Below are 24,691 nucleotides of genomic sequence, written 5' to 3'. Positions count from 1 at the left end.
TTCATCCATCCATCTTTCTCTCCTTCCACCTTTTCTCTCCCCCCTTCAGCCACCCAACCCCACACCAGTGGGCTATGAACAGAGCAGGACATCGGCCATGACAGAGCAGAGTGGTGATGGGGCCTGGACCCCTTCCCAGGAACAGAGGACGATGCAGCTGAAGAAGGAGATCTCGCTGCTGAACGGGGTCTGCCTGATCGTGGGCAACATGATCGGCTCGGGGATCTTCGTCTCTCCCAAAGGGGTGCTGATGTATAGTGCCTCCTATGGCCTCTCGCTGGTGATCTGGGCCCTGGGAGGGCTCTTCTCCATCTTCGGAGCACTGTGCTATGCCGAGCTGGGCACCACCATCACCAAGTCGGGCGCCAGCTACGCCTACATCCTGGAGGCCTTCGGGGGCTTCGTGGCCTTTGTCCGCCTCTGGACCTCGCTGCTAATCATCGAGCCTGCCAGCCAGGCTGTCATCGCCCTCACCTTTGCTAGCTACACCCTGCAGCCCCTCTTTCCCACCTGTCAGCAGCCCTACCTCGCTGGCCGGCTGCTGGCGGCGGCCTGCATGTGTGAGTGGCCCCTCTGCCTGGGTGGAAGGGGGAGGGAGAGGGGGCAGGTGAACGGGGGGGGGGGGGATTGGGGGAAGGACTAGGAGAGACTGGGGTAGGAGGGGGGGAGATTGGAGCAGAGGGGGACTGAGGGAGGTGGAGGGACAATGGGTTTCCCTCCCATCCTGGCTGTGGCCAGGATCTGTGAGATGGGGCTAGAGTTAGGGGGGCCCGGGCAGGGGGGTGGGGAGGGATTTCTTGGATCCCTTCCATCCTGATGGAGAGGGGCATAGAGGGGCAGTAGGAACTGGGGGAGCAGCAAAGGGGAGGGGGATCAGGATTCCCTCCTACACTATCTGCAGCTCATAGTTGGGTGGGGGAGAGAGGGGATGGGCGAAGGTGGGAGAGGGAGGGAGGGAGATGGTGAGAGTGCAGGGTTGGGGGAGGGAGGGAATTGAAAGGGTGTAGAAGGGAGTGGGGAGGAGGGAGTGGGGGGAGGAGGAGAGGGGATAGGAGGGGGGTCAGGGCAGAGGGACTGGGATCAGGGACTGGAGGGGGGCAGATCTCAGATCCTACTCCTCCTGGCATCTGTGAATGCCTTCACCTTACCCAGGAATGGGGAGTTGGGGAAGAGGATGGAGGAGAGGGGTTGGAGAGGGTGGGACCAAGGGGAGTGGGACTTGGGGAGAGAGGGAGGAAGAACAGGAATCTCTTTTATCCCAGGGGATAGATCAAGTGTGATGGGATAAATACCCACCCCCACCCCCCATGGAGTCACAGAGTTCAGGGAACATCCTGATGGAGAGAAGCACGGGACAGGGTATTTGAGGGGAAGGAGGTGGGATCACGGGTTGGGAGGAGGGGATGTGAGGCTCGGGGGTGGGTTTACTTCAGGATGCTTGGTATCAGCCACTTGCACTTCGATTGGGTGAGGGGCAGTTTAATGCAATAACTGGGTTCAGGAGGGATTGATGTACTTGAATGGGGAGACCTGTGGGAGGCCAAATGGGGAAGGGGATAGCTGGAAATGTTGGGCTGAAGGGCCTATTCCTGTGATTAAGCAGTGTCCTTGTTCCAGGTATCCTGACCTTCACCAACTGTGCCTATGTCAAGTGGGGAACCCGAATCCAGGACATCTTCACCTACGCCAAGGTTCTAGCCCTAATTGTCGTGATCCTCGCTGGGCTGGTGAAGCTGGGCATGGGTAGGTAAGGGGATGTCCTGTGCCTGCGCACAGGTCCCTGCAACAACCTCCAACACTCCACCGGGACATTTAGTACAACACTTCACTGTTTCCGTCCTCTGACACCCCATCAGTTCCCCAACCCACTGGTTCACCAACCCCCCCACCCCATTGGTCCCCTGACCCACAACACCCAACTGCTCCCCTAATTCTAACACCCCACCTGTCCCTTGTCCCCCAACATCCCACTGGCCCCCTGCCCCACAACACCCCACCAGTCCCCTGATTCACAACACTTTACTGGTCCCCTGTCCCATGACACCCCACCAGTTCCTCAACCCATTGGTTCACCGACCCCCCACCCCACTAGTCCCCTGATTCCCAACACCCCTTCATCCCCTGACCCACAACACCCCACTGCTCCCCTGATTCTAATGCCCCACCGGTCCCCTGTCCCCCAACACCCCACCAGTCCCCTGATTCCCAACACCCCACCTGTCCCTTGTCCCCCAACACCCAACCGGTCTCCTCTCCCCCAACATCCCACCGGACCCCTGCCCCATAACACCCCACCAGTCCCCTGATTCCCAACACCTTACTGGTCCCCTGTTCCCCAACACCCCACCAGTCCCCTGATACCCAACACCCCACTGGAACCCTGTCCCCCAACACCCCATTGGTACTCTGTCCCCTAACACCCCACCAATCTTCTGTCCCCCAATATCCAACTGGTCCCCTGTTCCCCAACACCCCACTGGTGTCCTATCCCCCAACACCCCACTGGTCCCCTCACCCCAACATCCCATCAGTCCCTTCACCCCAAACACCCTACCAGTCCCCTGATTTCCAAGACCCCACTGGTCCCCTGACCCCCCAATACCCATGTTTCTTGTTTGACAACACCCCACCGGTCCCACCATTGTTCAACTGGGTCCCAGCATCACCCCAACATTCTGCCATCCCCAATACATTATTGGTTCCTTGCCCCTCCAACTGTGACCCAGCAATGGCCACTGAACTTGTCCCACAATGACCCACTGGAACCCTGACGTCCACTCCCCCCTAGTCCACTATACCCAACATTATACTGATTCAGAACTCATCACCCCATCTGGATCTCCTAACACCCCACCAATACCTCAATATGCCACTGGACCAGGTCCCAGTCACACCTACTCTACTCTGTACCCCAATGCTGCACGTCCCCATCCCCAACATCCCACCGGTACCTGGGCCCAACCGGATCCCAGCAACACCCTACCACATCCACCATCCTCCAACACCTCAACTGGATCCCAGCAATACCCCACTATTCCTCGTCAGTCACTCCCTGGGTCGGTCACTACCCCTGAGCCAGTCACTCTTCTTAGGTCAGTCACTCCCTGGGTCGGCCATTCCTGAGTCGATTGTTCCTCCTGGGTCGGTCACTCCCCCAGGTCGATCACACCTCCTGAATCAGTCACTCCCCCTGGGTCAGTCACTCCCCTGAGTTGGTCACTCCCCCTGAGTCAGTTACTTCCCCCTGGGTCAGACACTGCCCTGGGTCGGTCACTCTCCCTGGTTGTTCAGTGCCCAGTTTGGTCACTTCACTGGGACAGTCACTCCCTGGACCAGTCACTCCACTTGTCAATCACTCTGAGTGTCAGTCACTTTCCAAATTGGTCACTCCCTGGGCTGGTCACTCTCCCTGGGTTGTTCACTCCCCTGGGTCAGCCACTCCCCCTGAGTTGATCACTCCCCAGGTCAGTCACCCCCTGGGTTGGTCACTTCCCCAGGTCAGTCACTTTCCAAATTGGTCACTCCCTGGGCTGGTCACTCTCCCTGGGTTGTTCACTCCCCTGGGCCAGCCACTCCCCCTGAGTTGATCACTCCCCAGGTCAGTCACCCACTGGGTTGGTCACTTCCCCAGGTCAGTCACTTTCCAGATTGGTCACTCCCTGGGCTGATCCTTACTCCCCCTGGGCTGGTCACTCCTCTGGACCAGTAACTCCTCCTGGGTTGATCACTCCCTAGGTCAGTCACCCCCTGGGTCGGTCACTCCCCCAGGTTGGTCAGTGCCCAGGTTGGTCACTCCCCCAGGCCAGTCATTCCCTGGACCATATGCCTCTTGTCGGTTACTCCCCATGTCAGTTACTCTCCAGATTGGTCGCTCCCTGGGTTGGTCACACCCCTGGGCCAGTCACTCGCCTGGGCCAGTCACTCCCCCTGGTTTGATCACTCCCTCAGGCCAGTCACTCCCTGTGTTGGGGTCATTCTCTGTCATTCCCACCATTCCTTACTACCCCCACCCCCCATCATTAGTCATTCCCAGTGTTCTTGAATCTCTCCCATTGCCCTACTCCAGGTGAGACACACCACTTTGAGAATTCCTTCCAGGGTTCCTCCTGGCATCCCGGAGATGTGGCCTTGGCTCTCTACTCTGCACTTTTCTCCTACTCCGGATGGGACACCCTCAACTTTGTCACCGAGGAGATCAAGAATCCCACCAGGTACCAGTCTCGGGGTCAGAGGTCAACAGTGAAAGGTCAAGGCCAGGTCCTCCACAAACCATGCAGCCAATCACCCTGTTCCTACTTGGAGATGGTTAAGGTCCACCTCACTCCAATTTATGGCACTGGAAGGGTGAGGCAGAACGGTGTGGAGGGAGCTTCACTCTGTGTCTGACCCTTGGAATGTGTGATTGGATGGTGTAGGGGAAGCTTCTCTCTGTGTTTGTCCCCAGGGGTGTTTGATGGGATGGTGCATAGGGAGCTTCACTCTGTTTCTGTCCTCAGGTGTGTGTGACGGGACAGAGCAGAGGGAGGTTCACTCTGTGTGTGTCACCAGGAGTGTGTGACAGGATGGTGTGGAGGGAACTTCACCCTGTGTCTGTCCCTGGAGGTGTGTGATGGGGCAGTGTGGAGGGAGCTTCAATGTGTTCCCTAGACTATGACAGGGGGAAGCCTCCCTCTCTAACCTGTTGTGTGTGGCTGTTTGCAGGAACCTCCCTCTGTCCATCGCCATCTCCATGCCTATCGTCACGGTGATCTACATCCTGACTAATGTGGCCTATTATACCGTCCTTAACTTCCACGAAATCTTGGAGAGTGAGGCTGTCGCCGTGGTGAGTTCCCAGGACTGTGGTGGGCATCCCCTCTCCCTCACCCCAGGAATCGGCGCAAGGTTCTTCCACCCCCCCCAATCCTGACCCACCTTTCTCCAACATGCGGAAGGTCCGAGCCCTCTGATCCACAGGCAGGAAGCGATGGGCACCAATTTCCGCTGGCCAATCAGGATGAGGCTGTTGGCTCTGGGAGTTCAGCACTGGAGAAGCCTGCTTCCCAGAGTGGCACAGCAGGTCGAGCCTCTGCCTCTCGGACCTGGAGAGGTCACCTCAGCGTGTGTCTGTGTCTGTGTGGGGCGGCACGGTTGGCGAAGCACAATTGCCTTTAGAGCAATCAGGGAAGGGCTTCGAATCCCGCGCTGTCTGTAAAGAGTTTGTACGTTCTCCCCATGTCTGCGTGGGATCCCCCCTTCCACTGGGACTCCTGTTTCTTCCCACTGTTTGAAACATACTGGGGTGGGGGGGGGGGGGGTTATAGGTGAATTGGGTGCGAATTTGGTGGCAGGGGCTCATGGGCCAAATGGTCTGTGTGTGTGTGTGTGTGTGTGTGGTTGTGTCCGTGTCTGTATATGAACATAAGGAATAGGGGTAGGAGCCGGCCATCTGGCCCATCAAGCCTGCTTCGCCATTCAGTGTGATCATGGCTGATCTGATGATAGGCTCATCTCCACCTGCCCTTTTCCCCAGATCCCTTAATTCCCCTACTATGTAAAAATCAATCCGACCTCACCTTAAATATATTTACTCTACTGCTTCGATGGGCAGCAAATTCCACCCTCTGGCTAATGCAGTTCTTTCTCATCTCCGACCAGATTGGATTGGACCTGATATTCTGTCTTAGCAGGCTCAACCTCCATTAATCCCTTACCCCCTTCCCCTGAGTCTCTCCCTCTTTCCCTATTCCTCCTTCCCTTCAGCTCCTCACCCTCCTCCCTTCTCTCTCCTGTCAGGCAGCTACACCCTCCCCCCCTTGCTTATCAGTTCCGTGCACCCCCCCGTGACCTACCTGTCAGCCTGTGCTCCTTCCCTTGCCCATTCTCCCCGCCGCCTCCCCCCTGTGTCTTATACCTGACGAAGGGCCCAGGCCCGAAACGCTGGTGCCCCCCCCCTTTACTTGCTATGGATGCTCCATGACTTGCTGAGTTCCTTCCATCACGTTTGTGTATTGCCCTTGACCCTAGCATCTGCAGACTTCCCTTGTTTAACTGGACGAGTGGTGAGCTGAGATGTGAGAGGGGAAGGGTGCAATGGCCAGCATGCGAGGGGGCAAGGACTCGCTAGATGCTGCTGGCTGTTTCCCCAGAGCAGGCCCCTCAATGCCAAGAGCTCACTAACAGGGTCAGTATCACCCAGCTAGCAGGCCCCTGGGCGCATGTGCAACCTGTGGGAACCACCCCCCCCACCTCAGTTGAGTGCTGACTTCCCTTGTGGCCTGGAACCCTCTGTTTCCTGGGTCAGGCTTTCCCGGGAACACCTGGAACGGGTTAGCAATCAAGACCTCACCTCTCTCTCCCCCCCACCCCCCCGTCACTTTCCCCTCCCCCTCAATCCTCCACAGACTTTCGCCGACCAGATCTTTGGGGTTTTTAACTGGACCATCATGGTGGCCGTGGCCCTGTCCTGCTTCGGAGGGCTGAACGCATCCATCCTCGCTGCTTCCCGGTAAGATCAGGTTGGGAATGTTGCCTGTGAGTGGTGGGGGAGTGGGGTGGGGGAGGGGGAAAAAACTGAGCCAGGTCAACATTCTGGGAGTCCGTGGGGTTTGGTGGGGGTGGGGGTTGGGCTCCTCCAGGCCAGGGCATCTGGAAATGGGATGCAGGAAATCCAGGAAGGGTCTCTCGGACTTTCAGGAATTGGCAGGCCGGAGGAGTTGGAAACTGCTGGTGCCAAAAAACCTGCCCAATGATGTGGAATTCTCAAACAAAAAACGACCACCAGGTTCAGGAACAGCTGCTCCCCCTTCACTATCAGACTCTTCGACAACAAACCCAATCAGGGTTTCATTTAAGGATTCGTACTTGTGCACTTTGTATTGCACAGTCAGTTGTTTACATATTTTTATTTGTTTCCATGTGTACATGGTGTAGTTTTTTTTGCACTTCCAGTTTGGGGTAATTCTGCCTCGCCCGCAGGAGAAAAGAATCTCAGGGTTGCATGCGACATCACGTCTGTTTGCCATTTGGCGTGGGCGCTCTTGTCTCCCCATCCATCCCTCCAAATTGTAGCTGTTGCCTCCGCTGTTTCTAACCCTGATGTTAATCCACCTCTCATTGTCATTCTCTGTCGCTATCTGCTTCTTTTTCCTTCCAGCTTTCCAGCTCCAATGTATCTCTTCGCAAGAGGCGCCCAAAGAATTCTGATTGCTGTTTTCTGATTCTTTTAAGTAATGTACGTTTGGTTTTCGTTCTTTCTTTGTTATCCTGTGATTATGCATGTCATACATGTATGTGCTCTGACAAGAAATCTGAAATATCACTCTGTTCTGGTCCTTCCTGGTTTCCGGGCAATTATCTGGGGACAAGCTGTTTCCCCGTTGAACTGTGGCACTTTGTGGGATTTTAATTTAACTTAGAAAGCAGGCCCTTCCGCCCCACGAGCCTATGCTGCCCTTGCAACTGCCTAACCCGCCAAGCCCCACCTGTCTTCGGGAGGCAGCGTTTGGAGGAAACCCACGTGAACACAGGGGAGAACCGTGTGGAAAGCGGCGTATTCGAAGCCTGGTCATTGGCACTGTCTCCGCGTGTATAAATTTGTTCTTTTCTCACACTCTGGTCTGGAATACTGTGTGCAGCCCCAGTCGCCCAGCTGCGGGAAGGGTTGTCATGAAGCTGGGAAAGGGTAGGAAAGGGTGTAGAAAGGATTCCCCAGATTCCCCAGGACATTCCCAGGGACTGGAGGGGGCTCAGGTTATAGGGAGAGGGTTACATGGGCAGGGAATTTGCTCCCTGGAGCGTGAAGGATTGAGGGGGATCTTTTTGGAAGTTTAAGAAATCACGAGGAGCTCAGATAAGGTGAATAGTCTCCCAAGATAGATGAAGGAGAGAAAAGATATTTTAAGGGGAACCGAGGGGCAACTTTTCCACACACACACATCCACCCACACACATCCATGCACACACACATCCACACCCCCATACACACACCGACATCCCCACCCACACACATCCATGCAGACACAGCCACACACACATACACCAACACCCACACACATCCACACACAGACACACACACCCACACCACACCCACACACTCCTGTACACACATACACGTCTGTGGAATAAGCTGCCAGAGGTGGAGACAATGAAGATTTAGGTTTCTTTATTGTGCAGTAACAGTGAGTTTCTTATCACACACACACTATAGCCTGAATACGCCTGGGATTGTACGATCTCAGAAACTAAGCTGGTCGGTAGTTGGAGGGGAGACTGCGTTAGGAACCCCAGGTGCTGTAGGTAATGAACCAGCGGGACATACAATAATTGTTAAATCTTCCAATTATAAAAACATTCGAAGAATGGGCCCCGCAATTTCATAAATTGAGCCTCTCTATCTCTAATGTTATATTTAGTTTACACTAAACTTAAATAGGACATCACATCATGTAACCATTGTGTACAAATACCATGGTGTATGAGTGTGGTGCACTGTTAGCCAGAATCAGACACACACAAAGATAAAGACTGTACAACAAAGATAAAGACTGTACAAGGTGCTATAATCTACAAACACTGCCACAGAGCCAGGCTGGCTGTGGCTGCAGCAACTCTGAGTGAGGCCTCGGGAGGCCGGCGCAGGCTTATATCCCGGAGGATGATTGACACCCGACCAGGTGGGGCTTAATCCATTCAGGCCGACTGATTGACAGCCGGCCAGGTGTAGTTCTGTCCCCTTACACTCCTGCAGGTATAGAGTAGGCTGGTGGTGTACCACCACAATGAGTACCTCTGTGTACGAGTACCACAGTGTACGAGTACCACTGTGTAGGAGTACCACGGTGTACGAGTACCACTGTGTGTGATACCACGGTGTACAAATACTACTGTGTATGAGTACCCCACTGTACGAGTACCACTATGTGTGATATGATACCACAGTTTGTGATACCACAGTAATCCCAGTAAAAATAAATGACTTAGTGATGGCGCTGCCAGTCTTTTTATGGCCTTTTGTGGGTTTCGAGCCATCCCCAATCAGTGCAATACACAAATGTGCTGGGGCAGGTCTTGCAGTATCCATAGGAAATAAAGGTCACCAACACTTTTGGCCTTGCCCTTTCGTCAGGTGCAAGGTAAAACAGGCAGGCGACTAAATAAGAAGTCGGCTGTGGGGATGGGGGGGGGGTGTTGAGGGCCGAGAGAAGGTGAGAAGGGACAGGTGGAGGTGGCCATGGTAACAGACAAGGTCATGGATGGATATAGGTGGGAGGGGAGAGTAGAAAAAAGCAGCGGGAAGGGTCGCTCTCTCAATTAAGTGGGAGGAAATTGGAGAACTGGATAGCGATGCTGTCTGGTTGGAGACTGATGAAAGGTCCAGGCCCAAAACCTTCGTTACCCTTTACTTCCTTTGGATTCTATGTGACCTGATGGGTTTCTTCAGCACAGACAGAGAGTCGCCACTTTTGTCCAGTGCACCTGGTGTTCTTAGCTGGTCTCCCCTCCAAATACCGACCAGGGCTGAGTCTGCTTAACTTCCGAGATCAGGCAGACTCATGCATATTTAGACTATTAGGCTTCTAACCCAAACTTTCTTGCTTTTCTAATTCATGTAACAAGGGGAGTTCAAGAGCCAGAAAACTGACCTCGAACCGGGGTTGGGGGGGTGGGGGCTGCAGATCTTCAACCTTCTGCCTGCAGGCAGCAATGAGAAGGCGGGGTGGGGGGAGCCCTTTATGATGCTTGCTGCCCCACAGAGATGTCTGCCATGGATGGGAGGTTGGAGCCTCTGAACACCTGGTTAAGTTTGGTTACCCTCTGCACTTGGGAATTTCTGAACCAGGTTGGCTCTTCTACGAGCAGACTCGCAGGCCAGTTCCAACATTCAGAGGGCTGTATTTGGATCACAATTTATAGAGTGTCAGACTCTGACCGGAAAAGGAAGCTCCAATAGCGCCTGGCAAGGGCAGAATGCAGGAATCGTGGGCAAAAAGGGCAAAAGCAATGCTTGCAGTCATTTCGTGAAGAATAGAATACAAGAGCAAGGATGTCATGCCACACAGTGTGTGTTGGGAGCCACTTTGGGCCCCCATATCTAAGGCGATGATCCAGAGGAGATTTACGAGAAAGGTCCCAGAGAGTTGGCATACGAAGAGTCTGGGCCTGCGCTTGCTGGAGTTTAGAAGGAGGGGATCACATTAAAACATCCCAAATATTGAAGGGGCCAGTTAGAGTGGAGAGAGGATGTTTCCAGTGGCGTAAGAGGCACAACCTCAGAATTGAACAATGGCCCTTGTTTAGAACAGAAATAGGAGAAATTTCTTCGGGAGGGCGAATTTGTGGCCATAGGTGGCTGTGGAGGCCCAAACCATTGGGTAAGAGTGAAAGCCAAGGCTGAGAGTTTCTTGAACAAAGCACAAAAATACTGGAGAAACTCAACAGGTCTGGTGGTGTGTGCAGGAAGTCAACACCTCGAGCCTGAGCCCTCCTTCAGGAGTGCTAACAGTCAGGCATGTGCCCGAGCGATGGGCCATCATTACCTCCAGAAGTTCCCTGACTGATAGGCTTTCATTACCATAAACAGAGGGTCACGTTGCTGACCCGAGCTTGTTCTGGGGGAGCGTGACCCACAGCCCCGCCAAACCTTGAGTGCTCTGAGAGGAATCCGACCAGCAGAGAGTTTGAACTAGCAGAGGCATCGGGAGAAATATATAACCACACAGGTCTTGGTTTATCAGGGGAATTAAGGGGGAGGAGCCACGGGTACAATCAGCAAGGGGGGGGACAGGTCAACCATCCACATGCAGACAGTATTAACAATGACTTTACCCACTGAGTAAAAAGTGGTGGGAGGGAGGGAAGAGGAGAGGAGAGGAGGGGGGAAGGGAGGAGCACAGGCGAACAGGTAAGAGGCTGAAAACACAGTGATGGGGAGAGAGGGGTGGCTTTCTGAAACGGGAGAGGGAAAAGGGTGGTGGGGTTTAGAAAGGGAAACAGGGTGAGAGAAAGGCAGACATGCAGGGGAGGGGAGGGTTAATCACGCCAGTGACTCTGGTGTTTGCAAGGAGGTCTGCATGTTCTCCCCCTGACCTGCATGCGTTCCCATCCTCCAATTGGGTTAATCGGGGTGTAGTTGGGCAGCGTGAGTATTGTGGGCCGGAAGGCACTGTTTAAAATCAAAATGGAATTGAAAGGAATGGAAATGGGAGAGGTTGCTATCAATGCTGTGATAGGTTCTCGATCAGTGGGGGGGGTGGGGGGGGGGGGGGAAGGTCTCAGATGTTACGGGGAGGAGAACAGGGTTAAGAGGAAGAACACAGCTGATGGAGTCCAATGGTGGGGCGGACCTGGTGGCCCATCCCTTCCCACCACTGCCCTCCACCTCTCCTGTCACTCCCATGTCTTCCAAAGACCCGGGGAAGGTCGGTAGGATGGGGAGTGGGGGGGGGGGGGTTAGGGTTAGGCTGCAACAATTTGTTCCCCATACCTCCCCTTACCAGAAGGGATGGGTGGGTGGCAAGGGACTAACAGTCAGGGTGTTGGGATGTCCCAAGACAGCGGTGGTGGGGGGGGAGGAGTGGAGTTTTGGGGGAATGGGGCCAGTGACATTTACTTCTTTGGTGTTTTCCCCCCAATGTCCCACCACCTTACCCCTCCCCGGTGCAGGCTGTTTTTTGTGGGGTCGCGGGAAGGTCACCTCCCGGATGCACTGAGCATGATCCACATGGAGAGATTCACACCGGTACCCGCCCTCCTCTTCAATGTGAGTGGCAAATCTTCTGAATCCCCTCCTCCTCCCATCCCCTCCCTCCCCTACCCTTCCCACCCATCCCCTCCTCCGTCCATCCCCATCCCTTCCCCCAGTTCCCTACTCCTGCCCGTCACTCTTCAATACCCTCATCCCACCTCTCGCCTTTACCACTTGACCTCCACCTTTCCCATCCCTTCCCCTCCTCTCCCTCCCAAATACCTTAATTCCCCCTCTGTCCATCCTGTCCTCCTTCCCCATGCCCATTTCCTCTCCTCTTCCTCTCCAATACTCTCAACACCCCACCCTCCAGTCCATCCCCTCCTCATTCCCCATCCATTTCCCTCCCCATCCCTCCCTCCCCAATACATTCATTCCCCCATGTCCATCCCCTCCTCTGCCCCCATTCCCACCCTTCCCTCCCCAATGCCTTAATTCCCCCTCTGTCCATCCCCTCCTCCTTCCCCATCCCCACCCTTCCCTCCCCAATGCCTTCAATCCCCCTCTGTACATCCCTTCCTCCTTCCCCATCCCCTCCCCTCCCCTCTTCCTTCCCCAAACTCTCAACCCCTCCGTCCATCCCCTCCTCTTTCCCCATCCCATCTCCTCCTCCCTCCCCATACCTTCACCCCTCTTTCCATCCCCTCCTCCTTCCCCATGCCCTCCCCAATACCCTCACCCCCCCTTGTCCATCCACTCCTCTTCCTCCCCTATACCTTTATTGCCCCTGTCCATCCCCTCTTCCTACCCCATCCCCTCCCCTCCTCTTCAATACACTAATTCCCCCTTCTGTCCATTCCCTCCTCTTTCCCCATTCCTTCCCTCCCCAGCTCCTATTCCTTCTCCCCTCTTCCACCTCCTTCCCCTTCCCCGTGTTCACACCCTCCTCCTTTCCCCCTCTCCAACCCACCTTTCATCTCCCCTCCCACTTCCTCTCCTTTCTCCCTCCCTCTCCGTGCTCTTCCCACTTGCACTCTCCAGATGGATGGCATTAACATCAACGTCTCTGCTTTCTGCTGACCTGTTCGCCTTCTTTTCCCCCTCCCCTTTCCTTTTTTTTCCAGTTCTCGCCCCTCCACCCACTCAGCCACCTTTCCTCCCCTTGATCACTGAAGTCCCCTCCTTCTCTTCTCCACCTATCATCTCCTGCCTTCACCCCCAACCCCACCATCCCCCCCAGCCCCATCCTCAGACGCCTGCTGACATCCTTCCATACCCTGGATGAAGGGCTCAAGCCCGAAACGGCGAGCCTGCATTTTAACCTTTACCACTTGACCTGCTGAGTTTCTCCAGAATTTGGTGTTTTTACTTCAACCACAGGGTCCACAGATCTTCGTGATTTACTTCCTTCCCTCCCTTATCCCCTCCTCCCATTCCCCTCCATCCACTCCTCCTTCTCCCCACCTCCTTTCCCTTCCCTCCTTCTCCATCCCCCTCCCCCTCTCACCACCAATCTCCTCCATCCCCTCCCCTGGTTTTGTCCCCCACTCCTGCTCCCAACGGAGAATTCACGGACATTGCCCCCCTTCCCCAATGAGATATTGTGACCACCCCCTCCCCCAACACTAGCGTCGCTAGTCTCCATGTGTATTTGTCTGTAACGTCTGAAGGAGGGGCAAGTGTGACGATGGCAGTGCATGGAGGAGGTTAAAGGTAGGTAAGCACTTCCCCACCCCCCGTGAGTGTCAGATTGTGCTCCCCACCATGGTTTCCCTAATTAGACGTATTCTGATGCTGACCCTGCCTGCTTCCCTTTCGCCTTTCTCAGTCCTTTCCCCTGTTCCATCCCCTCCCTCCTCTCCCTTCTCCACACTCAACCACAAGGAGTATCTGAGGGGAGGTTAGGTGTCTGTATGTGTCACCCTGGGAGTGTGAGACAGGATGGGATGGTGTGTGGGGCGCCTCCCTCGGAGTCCAAGACCAGAACAGGGAGCAGGGAGTCTGTGGTGGACAGGTGTGATGACCTCACTTCCTGTCGCAGGGGTTCATGTCGTGCATCTACCTGTGCGTCGAGGACATCTTCCAGCTCATCAACTACTATAGCTTCAGCTACTGGCTCTTCGTGGGACTCTCTATTGCCGGGCAACTGTATCTCCGCTGGAAAGAGCCTGAGCGCCCTCGGCCGCTGAAGGTGGGTGCTCTGGGGGAAGAGAAGGGGAGGGAGAGGGGGCCTGGTCTAGTGGTGGGAGGGTTGTTCCTCTCAGTCCCTGGTTGACAGAGGGACCTCAAGGGCAGTAATTCTGGGATGGCTGCCAGTGCCAGCTTCCAGTGAGATAAAGAGTAGAAAGATTTGTGAATCAAACGAGTGGTTTTAAAATTGGCACATCTTGTCCCAAAGGACTGTAACGCGAACCTCCCAGTGGTCAACATTTACACGCCCTACTCCCAAGCCGACACGTCTGCCGGTGAGAAATTTGACACTTACGCCCAAACCTCCTCCGTCACCAAAAGGTCGGGGCCCCAAAGAGCCCTTTCAAGTGAAGCAACACTTGGCTTGTGAATTTGCAGGGGTCGTCCATTGCATCCACGTGGCCTTCCCTGCACTGGGGAGACCGGACACAGGCTGGGAGATCGCTTCATTGAGGCACTTTCCCTCTGTCTGCTGCCATGGTGGGGACACCCTATTCCTACACTAACGTGTCTGTCCGTGGCCTCTGACACTGCCAAACTGAGCTTATCTGCAAATTGGGGGCACAGCCCCTAATATTCCATCTGGGTGCTCTCCATCCAGATGGCATTGGCAATGACTTCTCCAATTGCCATTAACCTGCTCTCCTGAGTCTCTCTTTCCCTCATCCCTCAGTCTCGCTGCCCATTCCCCTTCCTTTCCCTCTCCTATCAGAGAGCTAACCCCCCCATCACTTCTCAGCTTCCTACCTTCCTACCTGCAGCCGCCCGTAACCTCTTACCTTTTAGACTGTGTTCTTCCCCTAATACTTCCTCCCTCCTCTCCTCTCATCCCTCCCACTCCCCCCCCCCCACATTTTTATTCACAGCGATTGGGCAAATGATATACAAGTAGAGTTCGAGCCATGAGGTAATGTACACAAGGCCTTGGTTAGAGCCTTCTTGGAATATTGCATTCAGTTCTGGTCGCCTCATTACAGGAAAGATACCGAGGAGGTTGAGAGGAGATTGACAAGGCTGTTGCCAGGATTGGAGAGTAGACCTCATGTAGATAGGCTGAGTGAACTCAGAAAACAGGGACAGGAGGAGGGGCAGGCAGGGCCGAGGAGGCACTGAGTCTGCAGAAGGACTTGGACAGGTCAGGGGTTTGGGCGTGGTAATGGCAGGTGGAATGTAATGTGGGGAAGGGAATCATATACTCAGGCGGGAGGAATGGAGGCACGGATGATCTTCTCGATGGGCGACACGCTTAGAAATCGGAGGTGCCGGGGATGGGGGATCTGGGAGACCTCGTACCAGGGCCCCCCACAGGCTAATGCACAGGTCGGTGCTAAGGAAGGCAAATGCAATGCTAGCCTTCATTTTGAGAGAGAGAAGCAGAGCTGTAATGTTGAGCTTCATAAGGCATTGGTCGGAGCACACGGGGAATGGTAAGGAGTTTTGAGCCCCCATATCTAAGGAATAATGTGCTGGCCTTGGATAGGGTCCAGAGAATGAGCCCTGGAATGAAAGGATTGTTCAATGTCTTGTGGACTGTACACTCTCTGGAGTTTAGAAGAATGAGTGAGGATCGCTTTGAAACATATTGAATACTGAAAAGCTTGGATAGAGTTGTCCTGGAGTGGCACCTCCTCCTCTCTCCCTTGCCATCCCCTCATCTCCCTTCCCCAATGCTCTATCCCCTCCCACCTTCTGTCTTCACCCTACCCTCCCTCAGCACCCCCTTCTCTCCCTCCCTCCCTCAACGCCCCACCTCCCTGCCCCTCCCCCAATGGGTCCATCGCATGCCTTGTGGGCATCAGCACTGCGTTAGTGTGGATGAGAGCAGAGTGGGCCAGCCCACCCATTGGGATCGCCATAGGCCAGTCGGGGCTGACTCCAGGAGACCAGGCCCCTGCCTAGGGCTATTGCTCCCATCCTCTCTTTTTTTTTCAATTTTTTATTTTTCACACCATAAATCACATTAACCATGATACACACTTCTTCCTTTTCACACATATACAGTGCCATTTTCTCCCCCCCACCTCCCTCCTCCCATCCCACCCTCCCTACCTCCCCCCTCCCGTCCATTTAAGGTACAAAATCTAGGATACATTAAACCAGTCAGACAATGTTGTCATTCAATAAAAATACACCAGAAATTCCACTGAGTCCATTCTTTTCATTTCCTTTTCCTTCCGTTAACTTAGGTAGTGATTGTCCCCGGTAGGTTTTCGCTATTGTGTTTCATGTAAGGCTCCCATATTTGTTCGAATATTTCAATATTATTTCTTAAACTATATGTTTTTTTTTCTAATGGAATACATTTATTCATTTCTATATACCATTGTTGTATTTTCAAATTATCTTCCAATTTCCAGGTTGACATAATACATTTTTTTGCTACGGCTAGAGCTATCTTAACAAATCTTTGCTCCCATCCTCTTCATGTCCTCACCTCTCCATGTCCACCCTCAGTTCAGCATCATCTTCCCCGTCGTCTTCTGCCTCTGCACTGTCTTCTTGGTGGCCGTCCCTCTGTACAGCGACACCATTAACTCTATGATCGGAATTGGCATCGCCCTCTCTGGAGTTCCTGTTTATTTCTTGGGAGTTCACCTGCCGGAGCACAAGAGGCCAAGGATTCTCCGTCAGCTGCTGGGTAAAAACTTGTCGTTTGCTGTCACTCTGTATTGTGCAGGGCTTGAGTCTCTCTTTCCCACCGGAATCACACTCCTGGTCTCCCTCTCCCACCGGGACCATAGTCCTGGTCTTCTTCTCCCACCAGGACCAAAGTTCTGGTCTCCCTCTCCCATCAGGACCACAGTTCTGGTCTCCCTCTCCCACCGGAGCAGAGTCATGCTCTTCCTATCCCAGCAGGATAATACCTGTCTCTGATCTCACAGGGAGCAAAATCCCAGTCTCCCTATCCCACCAGGGTCCAGTCCTGGTCTCCATAACCCACTTGGGATCCCAGTCCAAATCTCCCGATCTGACCAGGAATGCAATCCCAGTCCCCCTAACCCACCAGGAACACCATCCCTGTCAACTATCCCACCGGGAGTGCCATCCCAGATTATTATTCCACTGGGAGCGCAGTCCGGATCCCCCTATCCCAACAGGTGCACAATTCCGGTCTCTTTATCCAGGGAGCAGTGTCCCTGTCTCTCTATCCCACTGGGAGCGCAGTCCCAGTCTCCCTATCCACTGGGACCACAGTCCAGATCCCTCTATCCCAACAGGCATGCAGCCCCAGTCTCCCTATCCCATCAGGAACACAATTTTGGTCTCTTTATCCCATCGAGAGCAATGTCCCTGTCCCTCTATCCCACTGGGATCACAGTCCTGGTCTCCCTATCCCACCAGGAGCAGAGTCCCAGCCTCCCTATTCCAACAGGAGCGCAATTCCAGTCTCCCTGTCCCACTGTGATCTCCGTGCATGATCTGCTCCAAAATCATCAGGATTATGTCCATCAGCAAGTGATGGGAAGGGTCTTGGACCACTGAGAATGAGCGGTAAGTGGAACTCCTTCATGCCACAGAGCCTATCTGAAGTAACATGGTCTCCGCTCCCTCTCCCTTTCTCCCTCCATCCTCTCTCATTCATCTCCCTTTTCTCTCCCCTCTCTCCTCCCCCTCTCCCTTTCCACCCCATCTCCTCCTCCCTCATTCCTCTGCACCCCCTTTCTTCTCCATTCTCCCTTCCCTCTCCTTTCACCTCCCCCTCCCCATGCACATTCCTCCCTTCCCCTCCACCCTCTACACTCTCCTTTCCCTCATCCCCCTCCACTCTCCTCCCTCCACCTCTCCACTCCTCACCTCTCCACTCCCACCTCTCCCTTACCCTCTCCATTCCCCATCCCTCCTTCCCTCCTCTCTTCCTCCCACCTGCCCCTCTCCCCTCACCTCCCTCCCCAATCTCTGCCTCTTCATCACACCCCCTCCTTTCATTCCCCTCCACCCTTCCCTCCCCTTCCACTTCCCTTTCTCTCCCCACTCCATCCTCAACCCCTTCCTCTCCCCCCAGCTTCCTTCACCAGGTACACCCAGCTTGTGTGTTACTGCGTTCTGACCGAGATGGATCCCGTGGACATGGAGCTGGACGTGATCCAGGACAGGAAGTTGCTGTGACACCCCCTGAAAACCTGGACACCTCCTCCCCCAACCCTGCTGGGGGCTGACTCTGGGAATGGGAGCCAGGCAGGACTCAGAGGGAGAACCAGGAAATACCCGGAGGAACAGGGCCGCGGGCTCCCAGAATTCCGGGCTGGAATTGAGGACGTCAGATCTGCTGCATTGGTGACCCTATCCCCTCCCAGCCTGATCTTCCCTTTTGCTCACTTCCCAGCCTGACCTCCCCATTTCTCCCCCCACCCACCCACCCTCCCACTCTCCCTGTTCTGATCTCCCAGTCCCTCCCCTCCCTAGCCCTCCTTGCCTGAACTGCCCGCCTCCTCTCAGCCTGACATTCCCACCTTCTCCCTTCCTGTCCCCTCCCAGCCTGACCACCCCCTCTTTTTCCACCCCTCTGACCTCCGCCCCTCCCAGCCTGACCTCTCCACCACTGCCACCTCCTCCCCTGGCCCCCACCCCCCTCCCATCCCTTCCCGTACCGATCAGAGCATCTTCCCCCTCTCCCATGGTCCAGAGCCCAGTGGGATGGTGGTCCAGACAGGGAGACCCTCCCTCATCTCCCAACACCATCTTCCATCAATCACCGCTCATTCAAACAACCCCCTCTCCAAAGTCTCCTTCCTCAGCGTGTAAATTATGGATTTGTTGATAGACCATGAAATATATTTCAGGTAGCCTGTAATTGAGATTGTGTGTTCTTTATTTCCAGTGGAAAAGACCACTCCTTTACCTCCTTTAAAAAGGGGGTTCACTCCCTCCCCTGTGTTAGCCCCCTTCCCAGGGTCGGTGCCAGACTATTTTGCATCCTGGGCAAGGCCAACTACTTGCACCCCCCCAAAAAAAATTGCCAACTTCAATTTGCAAAAACAGAAAATCAGCTCCCCTAGGCTAGTTTCAACTAGTTCTTGTTCTTGATTTGCTTCCTTTGTGCGAAGATATTTCAGGAAAAACCCCTCTTGCTTCTTCATTTTTACTGCTTCTTGTTTGCGGTACTGAGCTCCAGAAGGTCGTTTTTAAAAAAATCAGTCATTGTTTTTATCTCCAACAATCTGAGCTGCTATAAAATGAGTCCATTGAACCATAGAATATTACAGCACAGAAAACAGGTCGTACAATACATGCATCCATACATTATGAATAAAGGACTGAAAGAAATTAATATTCATTCACCCTCCTTCAAAGCCCACCACACCTCTCCACTCGATGTCGATGGGCTAACTGAAATGCAGAACTCTCCCCCCCCCCCCCCCCGCACCCCGCACACGCACTGACCAGTTGGCCCCCGGTACTTCAATCCATTGCGCACACAACAGCCAGCACTTGCGCATACACGCAAGAAGAAACATGGCCGCGCGTGGCCTACGGACCCCGGGTCACTGCGTTTAACAAGGGAGGTCCCCCTTTCTGGCCCCATGTCCACAAATGGAGGAGAAATTAATGTCTGGCTCAAGGTGGCACCTGACAGAGGCCAGAGTGCCTCAAAAGCTGGACTGTCCACCCTAAAACCAGATATAGCGACTACTATCCTCAAAACCCACTTGGAGGCTGGGCGAGGCTCTTTATTCGTGATTCTTGTCAATTATTTCCAATACAAGTCCAGATGTATTTAAATCCTTTATTTTAACATATTAAACTTGTAACCGTCTTCTTTAACATTCCATAAAGTGTCTATAAATAAGTTCTAAAATAACGATCCGTAATAACAAACATTTGTGTTAACATTCCGTGTAAATGTCCATATGAATGGCCAACAAATGTATGTGACCTTCACTCACTCTCACTCCTCTACCACATTGTACGATGCTCTAACGATCCAAATTCATGCCCTTAACTATTGTGCATGTGCCAACTAAACTCCCATGCACGAACCCATCTCGCATGTGCCAATCGACCCCAGAATGGCAACCTACCACGCGTATGCCAGCTATCACTCGCACATGTACACATGATTAAAAAAGGCCGGCCCAGCCAACAGACCCTGGACGCCGACAAATAAGGTGAGTACACTTTTGCACATTCGGCCCCTACACCAGACGTTTGGCCACCCTCACAGCATCCCTCTGAAGCAGTACCCTTGGCGGCTGCCATGTTGGCCTAATGGTAGCACCAGCCCTGCCCCTCCCCCAATCCTTGTCCTTCCTGTTATGAAGGGTCAGGGGTTGAAGGGGCCTCAGTGCTTCAGCTGGTCGAGACCCCACCTCCCAGACCCAGAATACAGATGGGAGGGAACCCAGGAGGGAGCAATTCTGTCACAAGGAGAGACTGGAGAGGCGAAGGTGCATGGACAAGATGGGGGAGCAGAGTCAGGCCATTCAGTCCATTGAGTCTGCCCCACCATTCAAATTACAGCTGATCTATTCTTCCTCTCAATCCCATTCTCCAGCCTTCTCTCCGTGACTTTTAGAACCATAGACACTACAGCTCAGAAGCAGCCCCTTTGGCCCATCTAGCCTGTGCTGAACAATTAATTATAGGAACTACAGCCATGCATCGACTTGCATCCAGTTTGCATTCTGGAAGTAGGAACGCAAATTAATTTGGGCATAAGTCGATCATTGTTGGTGAAATATACTGTACAACAAGATAACAGGACACACATACATATTTACCTAAACCTCTATATTGTACATAAACATGTCTAAATACTATAGTTAATAAAATGTAAATACTGTTCAGCACCTATAATATTGGTCCTGGCATAAATTTAAAATTTTTTATTAAGTCCTTATGGTGACCTCGGATGTATCTGTGATCAGACGTTAGTCAATCAAGTGTAAGTGGAGGTATGGCTGTAATGTAACCTTCGAAACATAGAACATTACAGGAATGATGTAGATCAATGGCTCTTAACCTTTTTCTTTCTGCTCACATACCACTTCAGTTATTCCTTCTGCCATCAGTGCTCTGATTAGTAAGGGATTGCTTAAGGTGGTCTGTGGGTAGGAAGGATAAGTTTGAGATTGTTGTGGAATATTACAGCTCAGTACAAGGTGCTGGCTATCCACCCTATCTAACCCAATCATACTCTAATACACCTCTATTAAATTATCATCCACCATCGCTCCAGAGGAAAAACCTGCACTCTTTCAACCTTGATTTCTACGTCATGTTTGCCAATCTAGACACCATCCTGGTCAATCTCCTCTGCACCCTCTCCCCTCTCCAAAGCACTGACATCAGAGGTTCTCAACCTTTTTCTTTCCACTCACATCCCACTTTAAGTAACCCCTGTGCCATCAGTGCTCTGTGATTAGTAAGGGTTTGCTTAAGGTTGGATGTTAGTGTAAAGGGATGGTTGAGAACCATTGCTCTAGACCAAATTGTTACTGAAATATTTTGCTTGACAAAAATAGTAATTGGATTATGAAAACTGTGCACATAACGAGTCAATGAGGTACCAGTGAAACTGTGATTTTCAAACTTTTTCTTTCCACCCACGTACCACCTTAAGTAATCCCTTACTAATCACAGAGCACCAATGGCATAGGGATTACTTAAGTGGTATGTGAGTGGAAAGATAAAGGTGGAAAATCACTGAGCTAACCCTTCCCAACCTCGCACCCATAACCCTCTATTTTTCGTCCATCCATGTGCCTATCTCAGTCTTGTAAATACCCCTATTATACCAGCCTCAACTACCACCCCCAGCAATGCATTCCAGGCACCCACCACTCTCATTAAAAAATACCTACCTCTGACATCTCCCTCCACTCACTTTAAACAAGTGCCCTCTGGTATTGGCTACTGTGGTCCCAGGAAAAGGTGCTGGCTATCCACCCTACCTAAGCCCCTCAAAATCTTCTGCACCTCCATCAAGTCACCTCTCGTCCTTCGTTGCTTTCCAAAGAGGAAAAACTCCCGCTCTGTCAACTTTGCTTCATAGGATATGTTCTCCAATCCAGGCCACATCCTGGTAAATCTCCTCTGCATTTTCTCCAAAGATCCCTTCCCCTTTCTAATGAACAACCTCTGCTTTAAATCGATCCAGTGGCTTGATCTCCACAGCTGTCTGTGGCAATGAATTCCACAGATTCGCCACCCTCCGTCTGAAGATATCTCTCGATCTCTGTTCTAAGAGATGGCCTTTCACTTTGAGGCTGCGCCCTCTGGTCTGAAACTCACCCAATACTGGAGATACCCACTCCATATCCACTCTATCCAGCCCTTTGCAGTATTCAGTAGGTTTAGATAAGGGGACTCCCCTGCCCCCATCCTTCTAAACTCCAGTGAGCACAAGCCCAGAGCTATCAAATGCTCCTTATACACCTCTGGTGGACCTGCTCCCACTCTAGCTCATTCTTCCTTAGATTAGGGGCACAAATCTGCTCACCATGCTCCAACTGCCTCTGACAAAATGCGTTGTAAAGCCTTGGCCTTACAACCTTGCTTTTATATTCCAGTCCTCTCAAAATGATCGCTAACATTGCATTTGCCTCCCTTCCTACTGACTCAAATTGCAGGTTAACCTTTGGGGAATCCTGCATCAGGACTTTATAATTTCAACAATGTAGCACAGGAGAAGGCCATTCCAGCCTGTGAAACCCATGCCACCTGATTATGCCACCAATGAACCCCATAGGTGTTTGGACGGTGGGAGGAAACTGGAGCACCAGGGAAAACCCAAATGGGTCACAGGGAGAATGGAGAAGCTCTTCATAGATTCTTCACTGGATTCAAACCTGGGTTGCTTGCGCTAACCATGCCTGTGGTGAAACCACTATTGTATGTAAATGACATGACATTTTATGTCCGACCCTGCTCTCATTGGCCAGCTCATGACTCCTCCCCTTTCTCCCCCATAAATGCTGTCTCGCCACAACCCAGCTCTCAGTTCGAGCCTGGGTCAGCGTGAACCACTAAATTAAGGGACGCTGTTCTTCTCTCGCTGATAAAAGCCTTCAGTTTCCAATAACTTTGTGTAATTGATCGTGCATCAACTTTGTTAGCGAGAGACGGACAGCATCCCTTGGGTTGCTGGGTCACACTGATCTCGGCTCAAACTGGTGTGACAGCCTTGATGGGAGAGAAAGGGGAGGGGTCATGAGCCGGCCAGTGAGAGCGGGGTCAAACAGAAAAGGTCATGCCATTTACATACAATAGTGGTTTCACCACGGTGCCATCCATGTCCCTTTGGGACACCAATTTCTGAATTCGCTCCCCGTTGAGAAAAGATTCTGCCAAGAACCATAGAGCAGTTACAGCAAAGACCCAGCAGCATCCTCGTAAATCTTTCAACCTTACTGATGTTTTCCCTATGGGCAAGCAACCAAAACTACACACAATATTCCAAATTTGGCCTCACCAATATCTTATATAACTTCACCATGACATCCCAGCTCCTGATGTAAAAAGACAACTTGCTGAAAGCTTTCTTTACGACCCTATCTACCTGTGACACCACATTTCCTTTACATAGAACAGAGGACATGGAAATCTATAGCAAAGTACAGGCATTTCAGCCAATAGTGTTTTGTGGATCTAATGACCTACACGACCAGCTGCCTAGAATCTCCCTATTTCTCTCAGTTCCATGTACCTATCTAATTGCCTCTTCCTTTTGTACCTGTCTCCACTACCATTGCTAGCCACAGATTCCTTGCACTCACCACTCTGTGTGAAGAACTTGCCTCTTTACATATCGTCTTAAAGCTGTGGCCCCCTCACGTTAGCCATTTCTGCTCTGGGGTGGTGGGGGGGGAAGAGAGAAAAAAACTTCTGGCCATCCACTTGATCAATGCCTCTCATCATCTTGTATGCCTCTATCAGCTCACTCCTCCTCCTCCTCCGTCGCTCCAGGGAGAAACGGACCAGTTCACTCCCTCGATCCTCATGAGGCATGCTCTGTAGTTCAGGCAACATCCTTGTAAATCTTCTCTGTCCCTCTCCATAGCATCCACGCCCTTCCTGTAATGAGGTGACCGAACTGAACGCAGTATTCCAAGTGTAAAACACGAAAATCTGAGGACGCCGTGGATGACGTAAAAGCACAAAGCTGGAGAAAATCAAACTCAAAGGGATTAAGCCCGAAACATCACTTATGTCTTTTAACTTTGCTCTATAAAGGGCACTGTTTGACCTGCTGAATTTCTCCTGCATTATGTTTTTACAGTATTCCAAGTGACTGCTATTTATTTATTTGAATATTTACATATGCGTACTGTGCAGATGTACTGTTTGCCTGTCTGTGTGTTTGCAGTGTTTTGTACTGAGCACTGGAGCGTGGCATTTCGTCAGGTGCCACATGCACAGTTGGATAATAAGCAACCTTGGACTTGAAGTGAGGTCCAGCTAAGCTGTAATGTTGCCTCACGGCTCTTGCACACGATCCCGTAGTTGGCCAATACACCTTCTCAACCACACTATCAGCCTGTGTCCGTCCGATGCAGGCAGGCCCCAAGATCTCTCAGCTCAAAATATTTTTTTTTCTCTACCAAAGTGCTGCATTCCACTTGCTACTTCTTTACTTATTCTTCCCACCTATCCAGGTACTCTGCAGACTCCATTTCCTCCGCACTGCCTGTGCCCTACACCTGAAGTTCAAGCCGTTTCAAGTTCAACTTTATTATGGTCGGACTGTACATATCCAACCAGATGAGACAGCGTTGCTCTTGATCGTGGCCCCCACACATATGCATATATACACACACAATACACAGCATATAATAATCATTTATATATATATTTTGGTTCAATTTAATCGGTTAAAGCAGGGGTGTCAAACTCAAA

At 52.3% G+C, this 24,691-nt stretch overlaps 1 protein-coding gene across 3 annotated transcripts in view; it reads left to right on the top strand.

Moving 5' to 3' along the window:
• Nucleotides 1–18,647, top strand: part of LOC138764645 (Y+L amino acid transporter 2-like) — a 29,441-nt gene extending 10,794 nt beyond the window's left edge. For all 3 annotated transcript variants that reach the window (XM_069940843.1, XM_069940845.1, XM_069940844.1), the window contains 9 exons: nt 50–560; nt 1,618–1,743; nt 4,067–4,211; nt 4,702–4,825; nt 6,384–6,487; nt 11,644–11,740; nt 13,707–13,856; nt 16,310–16,493; nt 17,859–18,647. In XM_069940843.1, coding sequence (XP_069796944.1) covers nt 50–560; nt 1,618–1,743; nt 4,067–4,211; nt 4,702–4,825; nt 6,384–6,487; nt 11,644–11,740; nt 13,707–13,856; nt 16,310–16,493; nt 17,859–17,962 — 1,545 coding nt within the window. In that variant the 3' untranslated portion in view covers nt 17,963–18,647. The remainder of the gene's footprint in view (nt 1–49; nt 561–1,617; nt 1,744–4,066; nt 4,212–4,701; nt 4,826–6,383; nt 6,488–11,643; nt 11,741–13,706; nt 13,857–16,309; nt 16,494–17,858) is intronic.
• The last annotated feature ends 6,044 nt before the right edge of the window (nt 18,648–24,691 follow it).

This window comes from Narcine bancroftii, chromosome 5 (genome assembly GCF_036971445.1).
Source record: "Narcine bancroftii isolate sNarBan1 chromosome 5, sNarBan1.hap1, whole genome shotgun sequence".
In the NCBI taxonomy this organism is placed as follows: Eukaryota; Metazoa; Chordata; class Chondrichthyes; order Torpediniformes; family Narcinidae; genus Narcine; species Narcine bancroftii.
Note: the sequence above shows the minus strand (reverse complement) of the source record. Positions and strands in the feature narration are given on the sequence as shown.